Source organism: Molossus molossus, unplaced genomic scaffold (genome assembly GCF_014108415.1).
Source record: "Molossus molossus isolate mMolMol1 unplaced genomic scaffold, mMolMol1.p scaffold_m16_p_8, whole genome shotgun sequence".
NCBI lineage: Eukaryota > Metazoa > Chordata > Mammalia > Chiroptera > Molossidae > Molossus > Molossus molossus.
Window position 1 is genome coordinate 14411962 of NW_023425402.1, and position 18892 is coordinate 14430853.

Here is an 18892-nt window from a genome sequence, read left to right on the forward strand (position 1 = left end):
TGCTCACAACCTCAAATAATTTTCATTTGTCTATTTTCCTAAAATATTGTTAATAAGTGAAAATCTTGCTTATTACATTCTCATCCTGGGCTTGGTAGGTAAGCTTTATTGAGGTGAGAATCAAGGTTTAGGGATATATATTTTTAAAAACCCCACCCCACTTCCTTTATATGCCATCTCCTCTCTGAACTCATTTCTACCTTTTTATTAAAAAAAAACCAAAAAACAAAAAAACACTTAAAATCCCCACTGGATGCCTGTATCCTATATTCCAGCCCCATCCTCCACCCCCAAATACACACATACCTCTCCCCATTCTTCCTCAGTCCCTGAACCTGGCAGTCTGACAAATGGGCATATGTTCTGTCTTGCTTTGCTACCAAAACATTAGCTAACTTTTTTACTTTTTTAAGAGATGGAGTGGCATGGGGTAAAGTGGGAATACTTAACAGAAAGGTTATTAAGAGTCTTATGCATCCTGAAGCTAGCTGTGAACGGGAGAAAGACGGCTTATAAAGCAAGAGGTCTCCATTCACAAAATCAAGGGCAGTATTTAGGGCGTTATTTATACAACTTAGGTAAAATTAGGTGTTTGCTCACATTTAAACCTAACTTCTCGTCCATTATTCTCACAGTTGAGAGGATCCAATAAAAATTGCTTCTGATGTTTGCAAAAATGTAAAACAGTTATATACCATAAGCCACATGTAAAGATTGGGGCCCACTCCTTGCTTGTGACTTTGTCTCCTAAGGTAAAAATTTATTCAGTACCATGATAGTACTGAACATTTAGGAGTTGGCAACTGGGTTAGAGTTCTGCCCTTTCCTTCACATGGCTTCTTTGGATGGGCTCCAAAGCGAGATCCCACTGATTAGAGGAAGCCAGCATACTTCCTGCCCAGACCACAGAATCCTAAAAGCTCTCCCTCTGTTGGTTTCAAGGCAGATATGAACAAAGTTGCTTCAGCTGTTACAAGAAGCATTATTCTAGAAAACCCTTGAGAATGGCAGATGCCTTTGGTATAAAGCTTCAAGTTATCAAGAGAGTACAAGAGAAGTTGCTCAGAGTATCCCAGCCCCAGCTACTTGAATTAGTTCTGCCCTTCCTAAATTTCGCCTCTCTTCCTTTCCCTTCTCAAGTGGTTCCCTCCTAACCTGGAAAAAGATTCTGACTCCCTCTGAGATGAAGTGAGGTTAGGTGCATTATCTGAATAGGATTAAGAGTTTAAAATGCCTGAAAATCTGGCATGTTACCCTCTTTTCTCTGAATTCTCTAGAATGAGGAGTTTTCTGGATAAACAAATATATCTCCTGGGTTTACATTTTTCTAAAGGGCACCTTCTGAATCAGTCTGGTTTCCAGGCCAGAAAAGTGCATTGAATCTTAAAAAGCAGCCCTAAACAGCCCAGCCAGTGTGGCTCAGTGGTTGAGCGTCAACCCATGCACCAAGAGGTCGCCAGTTAGATTCTCAGTCAGGGCACATGCCCAGGTTGTGGGCCCAATCCCCAGTGGGGAGCATGCAGGAGGCAGCCAATCAATGTTCCTCTCTTTTAAAAAATCAATAAAGATAAAAAATGTAAAAATATCAATAAACACACACACACACACACACACACACACACATTTTTAGAGGTGGGGGTGGGGGAATTCCTGTGGCATTGTGAGGTGAAGTAACATGTCCCAAATCACAAGGCAAACGGCTGAGGAACATTCAAGGACCTAACTCTCCCAAATCTGTGCCCTTTCCACACATGATGAAGAGAAAACAGGATAACTTCTAAATAAACATTAGTCAAGGCTCTAGAAAAAGTAAATAGCTTGCCCTGGCCAGTTTGGTTCAGCAGTTAGAGCATAGGCACACGGACCAGAGTCCTGGGCTAAGGGCATGTACCTTGGTTGCAGTTCATCACTGGCCCCAAATAGGGTCGTGCGGGTGGCAACCAGTTGATGTCTCTCTCTCACATCAATGTTTCTCTTTCTCTTCCTCCTTCTCTTGTTCCATCTGAAGATAAATGCAAAAATGTTCTCGGGTGAGGATAAAAAAAAAAAGTAAATAGCTTCCCCCAAACTCAAAGTAGAGATTCTGCATCTCTGCACACAAGGAAACAGTGACAAAAAAAACCCCACAATTTTTAAAAAAGATTGGCAAGTTTGCATTATTTTTGAGCAGTTGGGGGAGGGGGTTGCGGGGGGAACAAGACTCTAAAGCCTCTGTTGAAAGAGTTTATAGATTGCTGACAATAGATGTCAAGAGGAAACTGGAACAGATGTTAGAACACCTCAAGACCAAGCTCCTTGACTGATTCCCAAGAACACTCTCAGCAAGAACCTCAGTGTTCTTAGGAAAGCTCAGTAAGGGTATATAAAAAGTTTCACGATAACAAGAAGCCAAAACTAGACCACTGTCCTCTACTTACTACCCATCTAGGTAGCACTGGGGCACAGGCTATAACCTAACAATCTGACATTTAAAAAGTAGCCCAAAAAACAATTGGAGGGAGTATAGACAATAGGGCACTGGGGGTTCATTGCTTTAGTTTTCCTGTGGAGGTCAAATGTGTGTGGTTTCAAAACAAAAATCCAGAAAGAAACATGAGATTAATGCATTTATTCCAAGTAATTAACACATTAAAAATAAAGTTAAACTTGTCCAAGCCAACTCATAAATTCTTTAATCTTTTGAACAAAATGTACAACCCAAAACATCACACTATGGTGGAAGTAATTTGGGAAAGGTAGAGGAAGGAATACATATGGGTTGTGGAACAGAGAATAAATCCAATCCCAGAACAAGTTTCAGATCATCTACCTCTTCAGAACAGAAATGGCTGCTAATGTAATTAACACAAAGTGTTACTGCATCACAATACAATGAACAAAGGCCATTTTGAAAATAAAAGTAACCTAAAAAGCATATCTGCTCCTGGCACTGAGCCATGAATAAGCCTTACCGATTTGTCGTCTTCCCAAAGTGAGACTGCTAGATTTTCTTCCATGTTTACTGAGGCCATTTCCAAACAGGTTTGTGGGTTAGCAGGACCATTTCAAGAAAACCAACAGAATGAGGGAAGTACGAGGGTTGACATGCCACAAGGAAGTAAACAGTAAACAAAAGAGCTACTCACGCTGCATTTCAAACAATCTTAAGGCAGGCCCATCCAAATGGAAGCCTAAGAGAGGAACAATCCTTCCTTCATCAGTTTTCCATTTCTGCAGGCTTTCTGGTGTTTCTCCCAGAGACCCATCAAGCTGCCCAGAAAATTGAGTGGGGATACAACACAGCAATTGGAGAAGTCAGCTCTCTGTCTTCCTCATCCCCCACATTCCAGAAATGGCAGAGTCAAAGGCAAAATACAATCAAAGCACACTATGTGGTGAGCCAGACAGACATTTGATTTTAATGACAAGTAGGAGAAAATAAATTGGCAAAAAAAAAAAAAAATTAACAGAAAGTACTTTTTACAGAGATGTATAGAAATTATGATTGATTTGTCTGATATCTTAAGGAGAAAGGAAAAAAGGAAAGGAGGTAACTTTTTTAGCTTCCATGAACATTTAAGATGCTGACTGCATCTCGGTGTAGGTTCCAGATGAGATAGCCAAATAGTCCTGGATCATCTGGGCACTGGATTTCTAGAAGCCAATTTGATTCATTCACAAGCAGCTCTGGGTATCACTCATGAACACTGGATTCTATGTGGTCCTGTATGGCATCAACTGAAGCTTCTTGTGCAAGTATTTCCTGAGGGACAATATTGCCTCCAACTACCTGCTCCCTTGTAGGGGACCCCGGAGCCAAAGATTTTACTAAATTCAAAGGGCTGTCATTGTCCTCATGTACTTGAGGAATTGCTACCTCTGTGATGGATGCACTCACAATTTCTAGCTGTAGTGGTCCCATCTCTAAGGAACTGCACTCTGGGGGGTCACCTGGCATAGAGAGATGAGAACATAACTTCTCTTTCTGAACTCCAGATGTCCGTGTGACAAAGTCAACAAGGTCTGGAAGGCAAGGAGATGGCCCAAGGCCTGCAGGGTTAATTGTTTCCGACTCCAAACAGAGTGAATCTTGTTTTTCTAATTGAGAATTTTCTTCTATTTCCTCAGGCATCATTCCTCCTGCTAACAGGTCAAGGGCCTGGTGTGTTCCCTCTATGTTCCCCAAGCTAAGGTCAACATTTTCTATAGGAAGTCCAGTTTTCAAAATGTTAGGAGTGATCCTCCCACTTCTGGAAATAGATGAGTTTTGTTCACCTTCTGCTCCAAAATTAAGCACCGGGGTTTTGGGAGAACCTAATGGAAACTCAGAAAAGGATGTGATTGGTTCAAAGTCTGTGAGAGTGGGGGGATTACATCCTATAGGTGACAAAGAATTTTCTTCACACATTTTCTGAGACAGGGCAGTTGGGGATCTGTGTGCTGGGTCTACTCGAGCATTGTAAAAATCAACACCCATATCCCGCAGGTTCCCCAGGGAAGCAATCTCTTCTACTTTAAAGTCTGTAACTTCAAAGTCTTCTAAGGCCTTGCTCTCTATTGTCACTGTTAATTCTGGACGGACGTCTTGTAGCTCCAGGGCTTCTGCTTCTTTCTCTGGGCTCTCCAAGGTATCTGGCTTCTTGTTCTCATCCCAAACAGCCAGGTCATAGATCAATTTACCCTGAAAGTCTTTCGATCTTTCTCTCTTGAGTTTGAGGCTTCTGTACCTTGAAGCTCTGGAAACTGATTCTGGAGCTGAATTTTCTAGGCACTCCTCACTACCAGTTGAAACTCCTTGCTCCTGTGCACTATCTGTTACACACAGATCTGCTCTGGCTGGGGACTGAAGCAGTAATTCTGCAGCAGAAATTTTCACAGCTGTGTCTTGTGGGTTCTGGAGTAAAGACCTAGTTTCTGGTGGAAATGAGTCTATTTTTGCCTTTGTGGAAGAGAGTGGCTGTGCACTCAATTCAATCATTACTTCACTTTGAGTTTCAGTTCCTGTCATCAATTTCTTAGACTGTTCAGTCTTTTTGTCAGTCATTTGCAACTTGTGCTGTTCTATTTTCCCCTCCCACATGTATCGGTTCCTATGGTTCAAATTAGAATCCTCTATGTTACTGGGCCCAACACTGATACCTGTTCCCTTTCCTATCATTCTCTCAGTGAACTTTACTCCCCTTTCTTTTAGTTCAGTGCTTGTCTCTACCTTACTTTCTCCACAATCCTTAGATTGGCAGAGCTCTTGTCTTTCCTCATCCTTGTTACCAGATTTCACAAGGTGGGTTTCTACCAACTTCTGAGATTCCATGGTATTACAGTGTTTATCTGACAGCTGAAGGGATGGCTCTACACCTGGTGGCCCTGGCTCTCCCAGGTCAAGCTCAGTATTTTCCTCCAGAGATAAATCCCTATTAGTGTCATACTCAGAGGAGCTAGCAGTCCACAAAGCCAAAGAGTTTGTCTTTGGGGTAATAGTTTCATAAGGCTTGCTTTGACACAACCTTGTCAGAGGCTGTAGGAAGCCATAGCTGCTGCCTCTGCTTTTTGAGTCTAAATGTTTTACAACTGACCATTTCCCTAGGGACACCAGAGTTTTTGCAATGGGTTTTTTAGGATTTCTGACTGAAGGGGCAGAAACCAAACTTCTATCTGGAGGCAACTCCTCTTGGGATGCACTACTGTTCAAAGTAGAAGTGGAAAAGGTGTCTGAACTTTCAGCTCTAGTAAAGTTGCTATTTTCCCCATTGGCCAATGGACCACCACTCAGCTTAGTCTCAGGGGCTCCCTTTCCACCACTACTATAGAATATATCATACAGATCCTTAGCATTGGCTGTGGCTAAGCATGAATTTCGCTTTTCCAATTTTTTGGCTTGTTCACTGAACACACTAGAGAGGGGAGGTGGTGGACGCACTAGTACAGAGAATAGGGTCTGGTCCCGGTCACTCTCACTCACCCCAGGAGCTGTCTCATCAGAAGAAATGGCAATTGGTTGTGCTGAGGCCATGATGGCTACTGGCAACACTGGATTCAAAATGTTAAGACCCAGGAAGCCAGGGCTAAGATTGTGAGATACAGTTGGGTTTGATTTTACTGGAGGCAAAATAGCCTTTACTTGAGCAGAAGGGGCCGCTGTAGCCGGATGAGGTATAACTGGGGGTGGCGGGGGTGGGGGTGGAGGAGGTGGTGGAGGAGGTGGAAGCATTTGTTCAGGTATATGGGATGGCTCATTCTTTTCAGCCAGCACCATTTTTTCCTCTGGAGACCCTTTTAGAATCACCTCTTCTCCTCCAAATGCTTTGGAGATGATGTCGGGAGGCAAGAGGAGATCAGATGAAGACTCTTTAACCACTGGCAGAGGCTTAGCAGTGGTTCCAGAAGACTTGATGGAGAGAAAGGTGTTAAGAGGAGCTGGCTTGCTGACTGTGGCTGACCCTGACTTGCGGAGCACCGTGGATGGGATAGGCAGATTGGGTCGAATCTTAGTCTGGGTTGAAGTTGTCACAACAGGCATCCAAGGGCTAGTATGTGCAACAACAGTTTTCCCAGACAGCTTAATTTTGATGGGCTTTGCCTTCCCAGCTTCAGCTTTGCCATCCTCTTTGTCCTTACTGCTTTCTACAATCTCTTCCTTAGACATACTCTGGGCCAGTGAACTTTTTTCCTCTTCTTTTTCTGGCTTCTTCCAGCTGAATTTCCCAAAAGAGGAAGATGCTGGTGATTCTTTCTTTACGTCTTCTTTTAATTGGAGTTTGATGCTGCCCTTCCTCTTGTTATCAGCCTTTTCAGGGGAGTTCCCACCCTCAGAGAGTTGGTCCTCTAATTCCTCAGAGACTTTGTCATCTTCCTTTACGTCTTTCATGATCTTTGCCTTTTTTTCTTTCTTCTCTTCCTTTGGTTTCTCAGTAAGTTTGCGCTTTAGCTCACTCTGACGTCGCCGTTCTGTCTCTAGGGCCACAGCCAAGCCAGCTTGGCGGTCCAGATTCCGCCGCTCCTCATACAATGGGTTTTCAACCACATATTTCTGAGAAGAGAAAAGATAAAGGCTCAACAACTGGTCAGAATACTGTGAGAGAGAAAATCTTGGCCCCACCAATCCCTAAAAGTCATCTTCCTCAAGGACACAGATGGTTCTATCAGGTCAGCATCTCTCACTAGGATTGAGAACTTCCTAGTGATCATATGGAATTTAAAGTGTTAATTACTTTTTCTGACTCTCAACTTGTTTGACAAAGTCAAAAGGATTACTACAGAAAGTAGAAAACTCCATAGGCTACTACAAAAACCAACCTTATATTTCTCATTGTGTTGGTGACCCTTCACATGTTGCTCTCCAGAAATTGGATCCCCCAAAAATTCCTCACAGAGCTGGCAATAATATCCAGTGACAGGAATCAGAAACTCAGAGCCTGGAAAAAATGGGAGAAAAGTGAAAAAAATAAAAAGGTCATTTCCACTCAGGATGACAGCAATCAAAGGAAATCCCATTTCCCCTCTATAGTAAAATGGTTAATGGTATAGAAGACCATACCCACTTTTGAGTCAGAAGTAGCATTTAGATGAATTTCAATGGCATAGTCTTCCCAACTTAAAGCTTGAACTCAGGATCTATGCCTTCTACCTCTTAGGAACACTAACTAGTATATTCAGGAGTTTCCTGTGCCAGACCATTTCTGTTGCCAGTTCTCCTCAAATTCCAATTAGCACTAAGTATTTTAGGAGACTTAAAAACTATATTCCCAAATAGTTAGCCCAGTACTATTTGTATGAGGATCTCTCACATTGGTATTAATTACTCAGAAATCATCTACTTTTAGATCTAAAGGATGTAGCAGCATTAACTACTTATGAAGGAAGAAATTGAGAAGTTTAAAGACAAAGAAACTTTCTACTTCTCAACTTACCCCCTTAATAACTATTCAAAAATATTTCTTAGTTGAAAAGATAAATTATTGCACCTCTTATTGTTCTTTTTAACTGGATTTCAAATAAATAAGACTTTAGTACATAAGCCAGTGACAAAAAAAATTACATTTTTAAGTGGTATACATGTTTAATATCTGTTAGAGTTTTTGGCGATTTGGTAGAGATCATTCTTATCCTATGTAGCTCTGTACTTCTTCAGGACCTAATATACTGTTTTGAAGGCATTCTTACAGCTCTGTCAAAAAGTATTCATGTCTCACCCTATGCTGCTTCCTAGCACCTTAGTTCAGGGATACCTCCTCCTTGGCTAAATACAAGGAAACCACAAAAATGGCAGGGAGGAAACATACCTTTTGCAGGAACAGTTATCTTGTCAGTGCGCTTTATAGCATCTTGCTTGGCCTTACTCTGGGTCTTTGAAGCCCAAGGTCTGTTGTAGGGATCCAGTGTCTATTTGCAAGAGGCAGAGGCGCTCACACAACAGCACTAAAAACTCAATGACCCAATTTTCTTTTTCCTTCTCCCCATACACCAGTGGGCAACCACAACCCCCAGCTACCCACCCCCACCCGCTCTGCCAACTGTTTAAACGGAAATCACCTGTGGAAAAGGTAAACACATGTTAGAGCAAATACCAGCAATTGATAAAATGAAACAAATAATCAGGTACTCAAGGAATCAAAAGAGGCCAAAGCCTCACTTACACTTGTCATGGTGTTTAGTTACAGGCAGGTCCCCTGGACTGAGCCCTGGGGATGGTGTCTCCTTTGCTGGTATCTCTTGGCTCTTCATATTGGGGCTCCTGCCCATATGAGAATGTTTCATTTGCCAGCTTTATAATTCAGATGGGGGTATAGAAATCTGAAGGGAAGGAGGGTGAGAGTAGAAATAACAGAGGGGAGGGTACCTACCTGTGTGTGCTTCTTATTGTGCATATGGGTGAAGAAGTCAAACATGGTTCCACAGATGGTGTTGCAGTCCTTGCACCAGTGATTGCCAGCATCATAATACTCATAAGCAGCAATGGGCTGATCAGATTGCTTAGCAGCTGGCTGGGGGCTCTCCATAGGCTTGGGGCTCTTAGTACGAGAATTCTCAATGTTTAGCTTTGATTCCTACAGAGGGAAAACCTGTACTTAGAAGTAATTCAAAGCAGTCTAGATCTGTCTTCTCTCAGAAAAAGCAACTAGCCTATCACAATTATAGAAACAGGCCTATATGATCATATTTCCAGTGCCTAAAGTTACATAAACTGGGGAAAACTCCACAAGAAATCTGTCTTTAAGGCTCAAACAGAACTAACTAGTCTCCATAGTGCTACCTCCTCATAGAGAATTAATCACAATGGCAATATATTTACTTATGTATCCTACAATATCTAGAAGAATACTCAAGATTACTGAAATGCTGGCTGCCTCTAGGGACGGGATGTAGAGAACAAGAATGAACAATAGTCTTTTTATTGTATACCCTTTGGTAGATGTTGAAAGTATTACCTATGCAATTAAATAGAACAGTTAAATTTAAAAGCCATATTGATAATTATGGAGGGAAGAAAACCAAATGGAAAAGGTACTTGACAAGTTATGCAAATGCAGAGAATAGATGACAGTGAACACACTTATCACTTATGCATACTGTATGGAACACTGGAGAATAGGGTTGATGTACACAAAGCAGACAGTAGTCTATGCAAGGTGACTTACCGAAATCTGGGTAAAATATTTCTAACTGCCCCAAATACCACCAATTTAACACCTCTGAGTTAACATGAATTCTCTTTTAAAACATATCGACTCCCAAACATTAAGTTATCAATAATAAATACTTGAATATGAATTCATTTGTCAGTAAGCTAAGAACAAGACACTTAGGAAATAAGAATTTTGGTTAACGTTGGAGAGTGAGGAACAGAAAAAAGCTAATTTGGGAACATAGAATGGGTAAGTATACATGAAGTTCTATATAGACAATATCAGGGAACAATATCTGGTGGGAAAAGAAAGACAAGCTAGAGAAAGGAAAACAATTAGCACTTCAAAGATAATCTTTTCCTAGTAGAGTCTTATTCAAGAGTCACTAGAGAGATCACGCCCAGCACGCAGGGATGGGCATATGCATACACTGCTGAGTATTAAATGGCACCATCTTTCTGGAAGACAATCTAGAAATAAATATTATATACCTCAATATTGCTTATACTCTTTGACCCAGCACTTTTACTCCTTGACATTTATCCTAAGGAAATTATTATGTTAAATAACAAGTGATTTGATTGGTTAAATAAATTTTGGTACCCATACAACAACAACAAAATAAAGTAATTAAAAATGTTATTAGAGCCCTGGCTGGTATTGCTCCATGGTTAGAGTGTTGGCCTGTGCACAGAAGGCTCACAGGTTCGATTCCCAGTCAAGGGCACATATATGGGTTGCAGGTTTGATCCCCAGCCCTGGTCAGGGTGTATGCAGGAAGCAACCAATCAATCTGTCTCTCTCACATCGATGTTTCTCTCTCTCGTCCTTGATTCCCTCCCTTCCCTCCACTCTCTCTGAAAATCAATGGAAAAAATATCCTCAGGTGAGAATTAACAAAAATATAAAAGTTATTAGAAAAATCTATTTGTTGACGTAGAAAGATGTTCATTATACACTGAGAAAAGTATGTAACAAAGTACATTTGAATAATCAATAAAGATATGTGAATAGGCATAGAATATCAAATGTTAACTTATACAAAAAACTTTCCCTAACTACTCTATACCCCTTATCCTGTTTTCCTTTTTTTAGGCACTTGTCATTACCTAATCTAAACTTGTTTATTTATTGTCAATCTTTTATTTCATGAGACTAAGGAACAAGAACCTTGTCTATACAGTTCCCTGCTATACTTCCCATATCTAGAATAGTGCCTGGCACTTTCTTAGAGATCAATAAATATTAATTTAATTAATTAATGAACAGAAGAAGAGTATTTGGAATAATATACACTAAATTATTAATAATAGTTGTCTCTAGGTAAATGAAATTATGGAAATGTGTGTTTATTTTTATGGAATGAATAGAAAACCAAAAACCCAATATGCATTTTAAAGAGAGACAAAGAAAGAAGAAATGCCAAAACCAGATAGAAAAGAGAGGTTATAGACACAACGTTCCTTACTGCTGAAACAAAAACCGAATTGCAACATATCCGTTAGCTTGAAGACTCACTCAAATAAAGATGAAAGATTATCATGGGGTTGGTGTATAAACAGAATCCCAAGCAATGTATAACTCAACTATAAAGAGCCAGACTTTCAAGCTCTTCTTCCATTAAAGGCCCTGAACTCAATGACCCTGGCAAAAAAGAGTATAGTCTTACCTGGTTGAAAAAGAGAACTCTCCTAGGAAGATACGAAATAATAAGAGTTTGGTTCATAGAGAATACAGAATATCCTCTTCTCTATCCCCCAAACATTAACTGAGCATCTACTATATACTAGACATACTGGATGTCATGGGAAACACAAAGATAAGTAAGTTATACTCTTTTATTCTCAGGAAGCTCTCAATTACTGGAAGAGACAGGCATTAGAACAGACATGCTGTAAATCATGCTTTAAATATGATGGAATGAACTACATCTCACGAAGAAACAAAGTAATATATCATGAGAGTGCTAAAGAAGGGCTTATTAGCCCTGGACAGTTTTTCTCAGTGGTTAGAGCACCGGCCCGCAGACTGGAGAGTCCTGGGTTCGGTTCCAGCTAAGGGCACATACCTTGGTTGCAGTTTGTCCCCGGCCCCAGTTGGGGTCATGTGGGTGGCAACCAGTCAATGTCTCTCTCACATTGATGTTTCTCTCTCTTCCTTCCTCTCTTCCTCCCACTCTATCTGAAGATACATGCAAAAATGTCCTCAGGTGAGGATAAAAAATATATAGCCCTGGTCGATCTGGCTCAGCCTGCGGTCCAGAGAGACCTGGGTTCGGTTCCCGCTAAGGGCACGTACCTCAGTTGCAGTGTGTCCCCAGCCCTGGTTGGTCGTGCGGGTGGCAGCCACTCAATGTGTCCTTTTCAGGTCAATGTTTCTCTCTCTCTCTTCCTCTCTCTCCCTCCCACTCTATCTGAACAAAAAATGGAAAAATGTCCTCGGATGAGGATAAAAAATATATATATACATATATATACATATACATATATACATATATATATATAAAAGAAGGGCTTATTAAATCTGGGTAGAACTCAGGAATTCTTCATGGAGAACGCAGTATTCAAGTTGGACCTTAGTAGATGAGTGGGGTTGGTAAAAAGATTACTCCAGACTAAGAGGATTATTAATGCAAATTTAGAGAGGCAAAATAGCATCATGCATATAAGCAAGCATTCTGAGGTGGTAGGAGTGTAAGATGTAGTGTAATATTTATTGAGCACTACTCATTTACTATATGCCAGGCACTGAGCTACATGTTGGGGACTATATTGAAGAATAAGACATATAGAGGCCCTGTCCCTTGAACCATAAAATCTAATTGGGGGAACATGTGCAATTATATAATTATAACTACCATAAATGCTAAGACAAAAAATTACAAGTATTGGAGTGCGTTTCAGGCAATTTTAACAGTCTCGGAAATCAAAGAAGGGAGTCATAAATCATTTAAACTGCAACCTGAAGAATGAATATGAGTTAGTCAGATGGTATAAGGAAAGAATGGGGCAGGGATTGCATGATAACCAGAGGGAAGAGAAGATGCAAAGACGTTAGAGGGAATAATACTTCTGCTAAATGAAAAGGCCAGTAATGAAATTATAGTGAGCCAGGGGGAAAAGATGCATGAAATGAGGCTGAAGAGGTAGGCAAGGGAGTATCATGATCACTGGCTGTGTGTGGAGAAAGAAATAAGAGTGTAGCAGTAGAAGCAAGGATTGAAGGTGACTTGAACTTGGATGGCAATGGAAATGGAGAGATGGATGAAACTGAGATTTACTTTGGAGGGAAAGCAAGTAGAATTTGGTATGGAGCAGTTAGGGAGAGGAAAGCACTAAGAATGCTTTTCAGCTATGGCTGGCATGATTCCATGGTTAGAGCATTGGCCCAAGCACTGGAGGGTCATGGGTTTGATTCCTGGTCAAGGGCACATACCTAGGTTGCAGGTTTGATCCCCAGAACCGGTCAGGGCACATGCAGGAGGCAACCAATCAATGTGTGTGTGTCTCTCTCTCACATCAATGTCTCCTTCTCTCTCTTTCTCTCTTCCCCTCCCCACTCACTCCCTTCCATTCTCTCCTAAAAAATAAAAAATAAAAAATCAATGGAAAAATTATCCTCCAGTGAGGATTAACAACAACAAAAAGAATGCTTTTCAGGTTGCTGTCATGAAAACTGTAGGACAGTAGTGCCATTCATTGAGATGGGTAACACCAGAGGAAGAAAAAGTTAGTGAGAAGGTTGAACACAATCATTAGTTTAGTATATGTTGATTTTGAGATATCTATGAGATATTGAAGTAGAAATGATGACTGGTATGTTGGAAATTTAGGTTTGGACCTCAAAAGAATCATTGTAAAACTGGAAGGTGTCAGCCTGGTATTTCAGCATAGAACTGGATAAAATGACCTAAGGAGAAAGAATTCTGGAGAACTCCGTTACGACTAAGCCCTAAAGAACTAAAATAGTTCAAGATCAGGTACAACAGAATAGGCAACAAAGGAGGACTAATCAGTAGCAGCCAGCATACTAGGATAGAAAGAAGTGTGACAGCAGCCAAGGGAAGAAAGCATTTTTAAGAGTCAGTGATTCCCTGTACCAAACACAGTACACCCTCCATTTTGTAGACCTGGATTTAATGGACTTCAGATTTAACAGACAAAATTTCTGATCTGTATATCATATGTGAAAATTAACACTCTCTGTTAATTTTAAAATGCTTTTAACCAAGATTTGCTTATAATTAAATTAACAAATTATTTAGTTTTGTTACTAAAATTCACTGTTATTTTTTTTAATTTTTTTTTTATCCTCACCCGAGGACATTTTTCCATTTTTTGTTCAGGTAGAGTGGGAGGAGACAGAGGAACAGAGAGAGAGAGAGAGAAACATCGATGTGAAAGGGACACATCGAGTGACTGCCACCCGCACAACCAACCAGGGCCGGGGACAAACTGCAACCGAGGTACGTGCCCTTAGCGGGAACCGAACCCGGGTCTCTCAGGACCGCAGGCCGACGCTCCAACCGCTGAGCCAAACCGGCCAGGGCAAATTCACTGTTATTTTTAACAAATTTTAGGAATACACCATGTTGGGTAAAACACTGTAGTAATTTTGCTACATAAATAAAAACTATGTATCCACAACTATAGTCTACATATTTAAATCCAAGAGTCACTGCTTGTAAACAATATTCAGGGAATGATTAGCATGTGATCACACCACCTCACACGAGGTCATTGGTTCTGTTGTCGAATGGCATGACTTCCTGCAGCAGTCTTAACCAATGCTGGCCATGTTCTGATGTGCGCTAAGCCATGCCACAGCCATGTGCATTTGTTTATTTGTGGTGACTGATGAATGAACACATTTACCAGACCTATTCAGCATAAATTTAAAGTTACAGTGATACATATAGAGCCCTGGCTGGTTTTGCTCAGAGGTTAGAGCATCAGCCCATGAACCGAAGAGTCTCAGGTTCGATTCTGGTCAAGGGCACGGACCTTGGTTATGTTTTGGTCCCCAGCCCTGGTCAAGGCTGTGCGGGAGGCAACCAAATGATGTGTCTCTCTCACATCAATGTTTCTCTATTTCTTTCTCTCTCTCTCTCCCTCTCACTTTATCTGAAGATAAATGGAAAAAATCCTCGGGTGCGAATTAAAAAAAAAAAAAAGAAAAGAAAACTTTTCTGTGAAATTAAACTTTTCATATGTACTTAAATTACACAAATGTGTCTTCATAAGTAAAAATGGGTAAACTAATTAATTTGTCAATTTTTTAACATATGCATTTGGAAAAATCTATTATGTAACAAACTTATTTGAGAATTGAAATGTACAACATGACCTTGTTGCTAAACATGACCCCACAAAATGGTATATATAAGTTATGATAAGATTAGAAGCCAAAACTGGAGTGGGTTAAGGAGTAAATGCTAGAGCAAGAACATGGAAGGTTTGGATTCTACTTTGTTGGCAATGGGGAACTGCTAAAATTCTGGAAAGTAGCCTGATCTGATCTATGCTCTACAAAACTCTAACAAGAGTAAGAACAGGTTGGAAAGGGAAGCTACGAAAATGGTTAGTTAGAAAGCTTCTTTAATAGTCCATGAAAATAGTAAATATAATAGAAATGGAAGGAAAAGTTGAGTTTTTACCTTGCTATTTGAAGAGGAGTTTGAGTATGAGGATACTTTTTCTGGGCTCTTAGATTTTTCTGCTTTCCCAGGCTTCTCTGTAGGCTCTTTACTGTCACCCAAAGACTTCTGGGATTTATCCAAAATGTTAATTCCCAAGATCTGAGCCACTTTGTCCAGTTCAGATTGCTTCTTTTCAGCCTCTTCTGCCTCTTGTCGAAGTTCTGCGATGTCCTTCATAATGTTATCCTGAAGCCGACTCACTTCCACTAGGAGTGGGTCTTTGTGACCATCCTTTTCCCTTCGTTTCTTGCGCAACATTTCCCCTGAGTAGTCAAATGTCAATAGAAATAAACATAAGGAAAGTAAGTTAAGACAAATTTTTCAGCCATAAGTAGTAATCTCTCAAGACTTCATAGTCATAAAATTTTCCCATAAAACTTTTAGAAAGCAAGTGAAACTCTCCTTCCACATGGGCTGGTTTAGGTGAAGCTTCTATACAGAAAAAGGAGGAGTGATTACATTATCTTTCATATATTAGCTAAGGATCTATAGACAGGCTTCGGGGGCTCCATGAATTCCCAAAATGGTATATACAAGTTTGTGTGCCTGTGTCCTCCAAAAAGGTTAATAAATGTAACTATGAATCCAGTGGCTGTCCTCTCCAGAGAAGCAAAGAATTATTAAATCAGCCACATATTTGACTTTGTCTGATTTAAGGACCCTTCACCAATGCCTACACTGAGTTTTAAGTTTTGCCTCAGGATCACTTAATGTAATCTCCTATCCAAATAGGTTCTCCTGAATTAATCCTCACAGGATTAATAACTAAGATTCTTATCCCTAAATAGTTCAAACCCAAACAGAAGAAATGCTATCTTCTCCCACTCCCTATTTTTCCATTCTATCACCAAGCTGCAGTATTTAGAAACCTTATTATATTCTTTCCTTGGGATGTATGTTACTTTTTAAAAGCCTAGATGAAGAGAAGGAATCAAAAGAGGTATCATGGAACATCTATTTGGGCCAAAAAGGAAGGAAGCACTCAAAAAATGATAGGGACATATCAAAAGAACACAGGAGTCAACCTAAAGAGGTCAAAATGGCCAATCTAGGGCAATTCGAGCATGAAAATAAATAATGATAGCATTTTATTGTAATATATTGAATGAAGAATCCATGAGTTCACATTGATATAAATGGATAAATAAGTGAAGGGCAAGGGGTGGGTGGGAAGCTCCTCCTTACAACAGAGAGTCAACTAATGAAGACAGAATGATGAAATTAGAAAATCATTATTTAACAACCATCATAATAACAAGTCATTCAGGCAAGAACATCAATGCTAAAACTAGTAAGCAGAAGTTTGAGGAACTGAATATTTAGAGTCTCAAAGAATCTCCCCTATAAGATACTTCCTAATTAAAAAGGGTAAAATAGTAACTTTACAGTGGAGAAACCTGGCAGATATCACCTTAATCAAATGATCAAAGTTGTTATCACCAGTAATGGGACAAATCAATACTTGAAATAAACTCAGCATCACTTTTGTGATGTTCCTGCCAAAAATTCATAACTTTACTTGAATAAGGAAACATCAGACAAACAAAAATTAAAGGATCTATAAAATATGTGACTTTACTTCTAAAATATCAATGCCATAAACTAAAAAGATTCAGAAATTGTTACAGATTAAAGGAGACTAAAAGAACATGACAACTAAATGCAATGCAAAAATCTTGCATTTTCTTTTGCTTTGGGACATTATTTGGACAACTAGTGAAATATGAATAATATCAGTAGGCTAGTATTATATTACCGTTAATTTCTGTAAATGTACTATGGTTATGCAAATCGATTCTTTGATGTTAGGAAATACATGCTGACGTAGGAAAAATTACACACACATATAGATTGAGAGGGAAAAAAGGATAGAGCAAATATAGTAAAATGCTAATAATCATGGGGAATACCTGAGAATTATTTACACTATGATTACAAATTTTCTGTAAGTCTAATGACCTCAAACAAACTTTTAAAGTGAGATTTCAGGTCAATGATTTGTCTGAGAGTCCCCAAAGCTCTTCATTTGGGTCTCCTACTTAAGTTACTACAAAAAGGCAGTCAAACAAAGGAGTGTCTAATACCTTGTTGTTTATGAAGTCGGTCTAGCTCAGTCCTGAGATAGTACATTTTCTTCTGGCGAGCTTCCCGGTCACTCTTTAGCTTTTCCCTCTCTTCAATAACCTGCAAAGTACAAAATGGTAAGAGTGCTTCAGCCTCCAACATCCTCCCTTTCCTACTGTATTCATCCATAGCCCTCATGCTAGGTAGTACCTGAATACAAGAATCTAGCCCTAGCCGGTTTGGCTCAGCTATTAGAGCGTCAGCCTGTGGACCAGAGTGTCTGGGGTTTGGTTCCCGCTAAGGGCACGGACCTCGGTTGAATTTGTCCCCGGCCCCAGCTGGGGTCATGTGGGTGGCAACCACTCGATGTGTCTCTCTCACATCAATGTTTCTCTCTCTCTCTTCCTCTCTCCCTCCCTCCTGCTCCGTCTGAAGATAAATGCAAAAATGTCCTCAGGTGAGAAAAAAAAAATCTAAATGCCTGTACACTGAAGCTCTGACTTTATGGTGAAGGTGATATTTCATTCTGATCCAAGTTCCAGAATTGAATTATCCTTTCCAGAGCTACAATACCCCAAAAGTATTATTTTTATGCAGGAAGCACTACACTATTAATTTTAACCTAACGCTACTGACAGCAACTGTTAGATAGTGGTTCTAAGCCCAAAGGGAACCATCAAGAAGAAAACTAATATGTGTTATGGGTGAGGCTCTGTGTTGGCTGCATTATATATATTCTTTTATTTAATCTTCATGACATTCTCTCTATTTTACAGTAAGAAAACAGAGGTTGTGAAAGATTAAGTAACATACCCAAGGTCATATAGTAAGAGGATTTAAAATCCAGGAATAAATGATCTAAAGCTCATGATCTTTCAACTATTACTACCACCTAATGGAAAAAAACACGTGTGGCTTGTCCATAATGGGCAAGTAAGAAAAACCTGTGTTATTAGCAACCCTGACTTAAGTGCTAGGTTCTTAAAGGGAAAGCACTCAGTCTCCAAACAGTGTCTCTTCAGTCTTAAGTTTTGTCTTTTTTGAACCTACCCTCCCTTCCCAAAAGACTTCAACAAAATGGAAGACTGAAGTTCAGGGTATCCAAATACAATGGAAAATAAAGACATATATATATTTTTGTCTTCTCAAGAGCTAGCTAAATTTCTTCTAAACTGGAAAAAATGAGATTGGCGCTTCAATTTTTCCTTTTCTTTTTTCTCCTTAGATATTATTTTGTGAACAAATCAAATTTATACATAATATTACATTTTTATGTTCCTAAACAAAGTGAGTTACTAGTTATTAAGGCCCTTTAAAATTAATAGTATGTATTAATTTTTCCATTCAGAATTCTTCTATTTAGTATCATGTCCCTACATAATTTTACCTACTGTTCTAAAACATCTAGAATTATTATATCTTTACCACAGCCATTGTTTTCTTCCTACAATCTGGGAACCCAATATACCTTGATAGTATAAAAACTACTTTGAAAAAAAAAAGTGTCGCCCTGGCCGGTTTGGCTCAG

At 39.7% G+C, this 18892-nt stretch overlaps 1 protein-coding gene across 1 annotated transcript in view; it reads right to left on the bottom strand.

Moving 5' to 3' along the window:
- Positions 1–2721: 2721 nt before the first annotated feature.
- Positions 2722–18892, bottom strand: part of ZNF318 (zinc finger protein 318) — a 31169-nt gene continuing 14998 nt past the window's right edge. Inside the window, exons 5-10 of the mRNA XM_036248855.1 lie at positions 17385–17484; positions 15259–15563; positions 8820–9023; positions 8259–8358; positions 7273–7391; positions 2722–7006 (exon numbers count right to left, since the gene is read on the bottom strand). Coding sequence (XP_036104748.1) covers positions 3674–7006; positions 7273–7391; positions 8259–8358; positions 8820–9023; positions 15259–15563; positions 17385–17484 — 4161 coding nt within the window. The 3' untranslated portion in view covers positions 2722–3673. The remainder of the gene's footprint in view (positions 7007–7272; positions 7392–8258; positions 8359–8819; positions 9024–15258; positions 15564–17384; positions 17485–18892) is intronic.